Consider the following 2,760-nt stretch of genomic DNA (forward strand, 5'->3'; position numbering starts at 1 on the left):
AAAAATAAGCTTGATGAATGTGTTTATCTCCAAATAGCTAATGATAATTTTATTATTATGGTTCTCTATGTTGATGATATCCTGCTTGCCACAAATAATTTGGGCTTGAAGAATGAGACCAAATAATTTTTGTCTAGGTCTTTTGATATAAAAGATCTTGGTGAAGCCTCTTTTGTTCTTGGGATAGAAATTAAAAGAGATAGATCGCGTGGTTTGTTGGGTTTATTACAACGAGTGTTCTTAAAACTTTCAATATGCAAGATTGTAGACCTGGTGCTGCACTTGTTGTGAAAGGAGATAAACTTAGTAAAGATCAATATATAGAAAATGAAGTTAAAAGGAGAACCATGAAAGATGTGCCATATGCAAGTGTTGCTGGCTGCTTGATGTATATAGGTTTGTACAAGGCCTGATATATCATTTATTGTTAATATATTGGGAAGATTTTCTTCTAATCATGGGTGGGCACATTGGGTGGCTGTAAAAAAAGTGATGCAATATCTACAACATACCAAAAACTGCATGTTTGTGTACAAAAAGTTTGATGATCTACACCTGCTGGTATATTCAGATTCTGACTTTGTAAGTTGTTACTTTGTAAGTTGTCAAGACATTATGAAATCAACGTTTGGGTATATTTATATGTTGGCTAGAGGTGCTGTTTCTTGAAAAAGTGAGAAACATAGTATCACTGCTACATCCACAATGAAAGCTGAGTTTATTGCTTGTTTTGAGACTGCCTCACATGCTGTCTAGATGAAGAATTTTCTTACTAAATTATAAATTGTGAATTTTATATCTAAGCCGGTGACCATTTTCTATGACAACAGTGCAACTTTGTTCTTCTCTAAGAATAACAAGAGACCAAGAAGTTCTAAGCATGTTAACCTTAAGTTTCTTAAGGTTAGAGACATGGTAAAAGATGGTAATATATGTATTAAGAATATTAACACAGAATCTATGTTGGCTGATCCTTTAACTAAAGGTCTTAGGCCTGTAGTGTTCAATGAACATGCTCAAAACACAGGTATTTTAGAGTCTTTTGATGTGCTTTAGTCAGTGGGGGTTACTTTATAATTGATGACTGAGATATTGCTTTTAATAAATTTTATTTTTATGCAAGCTTGTGTTATTTTATATATGTTATGCTTATTGACTAACATGATAATTTATTTATTTTTTATTCCAATTGGATATTGCATAAACTCATGGTATCTTTGAGTTTTGCTGCTTGTTGCCTTGATTATCCCAGGTAAGGCACAAGGAAAACTTCCTAAGGTGATATGATTTTAGTGTTACTTGGAGACTCCTGAGGTGATATGGTTATTATATCACTTGGAGGATTATTTTTTTCTAAGAGGTGTGGATCTGTTCACCTTGATTAGAAAGATAATATGCTTAGCACACATGTTTAATCTATACTGATAGAAATTCTAGCACATGTAATCATAGATAGAACTCGTATCTTGAAATGATGTGATGCCTACTACGATTCATTGTTAATGTTCTCCGTTGAGACCGGATGAATTATTACATGGGTCATTCTATCCTTGTCTATGTGAGTAGTATGGCTACCATAGAGTCTAAAATCTTTTATAAAATATTTTTCTCAAAACTCAAAAGTTTTAGAATTTTTTTCTTGTCCTCAATTAACATTGGCGTCCAAGTGGGAGAATGTTGGAATTTGGACTTAAATTAATTAGTTATAGCCTTAAAGGATAGTGACGTGACCCAAGTGGTAGATAAATAAGAGGTCTAATATTAAATATTATGTGTGTGGATAAGTGAGGCCCAATATAATTGGTCTCTTATGGGTAGGCACTCTTTATAATAGAGGTCAACCCCCCTTTCCCTAGCTATAAGAAAACCCTAGCGTATTATGTTTCTTGAATACGTGGTAACAGTAGACGTCCCATCAGTCAAGTTCTCCGGGATGTTAGAGCACATAGCTAGTGGATCGTAGAAGTTGATCTCAGGCTTAATCGCCGATCACTGTCACTACTGAATTGATGGAGTTGAATTGTACGCTTCCTTAGACTCTAACTCTAAATTGATTGTATGATTGTGTCTTAATCTCCGCTATGGCTGCGACTTAATAATCTTACAGTAAAGCTAATGAACCACGACTCGAGCATGACCAATTACCAGAGAATGGGTATAGAAAATTGAAACTGAAGAGGTATCTGATAACTTTGGACGATATATGGAGCATGGAAGCTTGGGACCTAGTTAGAAGATCATTTCCCCATGATGAAAATGGAAGTCAAATCATGATTACTACTAGGTTCTTAGAAGTTGCTGATTATGCTAGTAATGGCTGCCCTCCTCATCACATACATTTCCTTAATCATGAAGATAGTTGGAAATTACTATGTAACAAGGTAGTTGTAAAGGAAGATTGCCCTCCTCAGCTGGAGGAAATAGGGAAGAAAATAGCAGAACAATGTCAAGGATTAGCGATATTGGCTCAACCTCGAGCAGTGTTTAGATCAACCCCCGAGCAGTGTTTTAGCGATATTGGCTTTGAGTTACAACTACTTGTCATGTAACTTAAAAGCGTGCTTTCTTTACATTGGTGTTTTCCTCGAAAATAAAGAAATTTCTGCAGATAGGTTGATTAAAATTTAGGTTGCTGAAGGTTTTTCTGAAGACAATTATTCATAAAAATCCGGAAGAAGTGGCAGAAGAGTGTTTAGGACATCTAGTTGGCAGAAGTTTGATTATGGTTAGTAGAAGACGAACTAGTGGAAAAATCAGAAC

The 2,760-nt window shown here is 35.0% G+C and overlaps 1 protein-coding gene across 1 annotated transcript; it reads left to right on the forward strand.

Moving 5' to 3' along the window:
* Positions 1 to 1,208: 1,208 nt before the first annotated feature.
* Positions 1,209 to 2,549, forward strand: LOC142167304 (putative late blight resistance protein homolog R1A-3). Its single transcript, XM_075227468.1, has 2 exons — positions 1,209 to 1,252; positions 2,108 to 2,549. Exons 1-2 carry the CDS (start codon positions 1,209 to 1,211, stop codon positions 2,547 to 2,549), a joined length of 486 nt encoding a protein of 161 aa, XP_075083569.1.
* Positions 2,550 to 2,760: the final 211 nt, after the last annotated feature.

This window comes from Nicotiana tabacum, chromosome 12, assembly GCF_000715075.1.
Source record: "Nicotiana tabacum cultivar K326 chromosome 12, ASM71507v2, whole genome shotgun sequence".
In the NCBI taxonomy this organism is placed as follows: Eukaryota; Viridiplantae; Streptophyta; class Magnoliopsida; order Solanales; family Solanaceae; genus Nicotiana; species Nicotiana tabacum.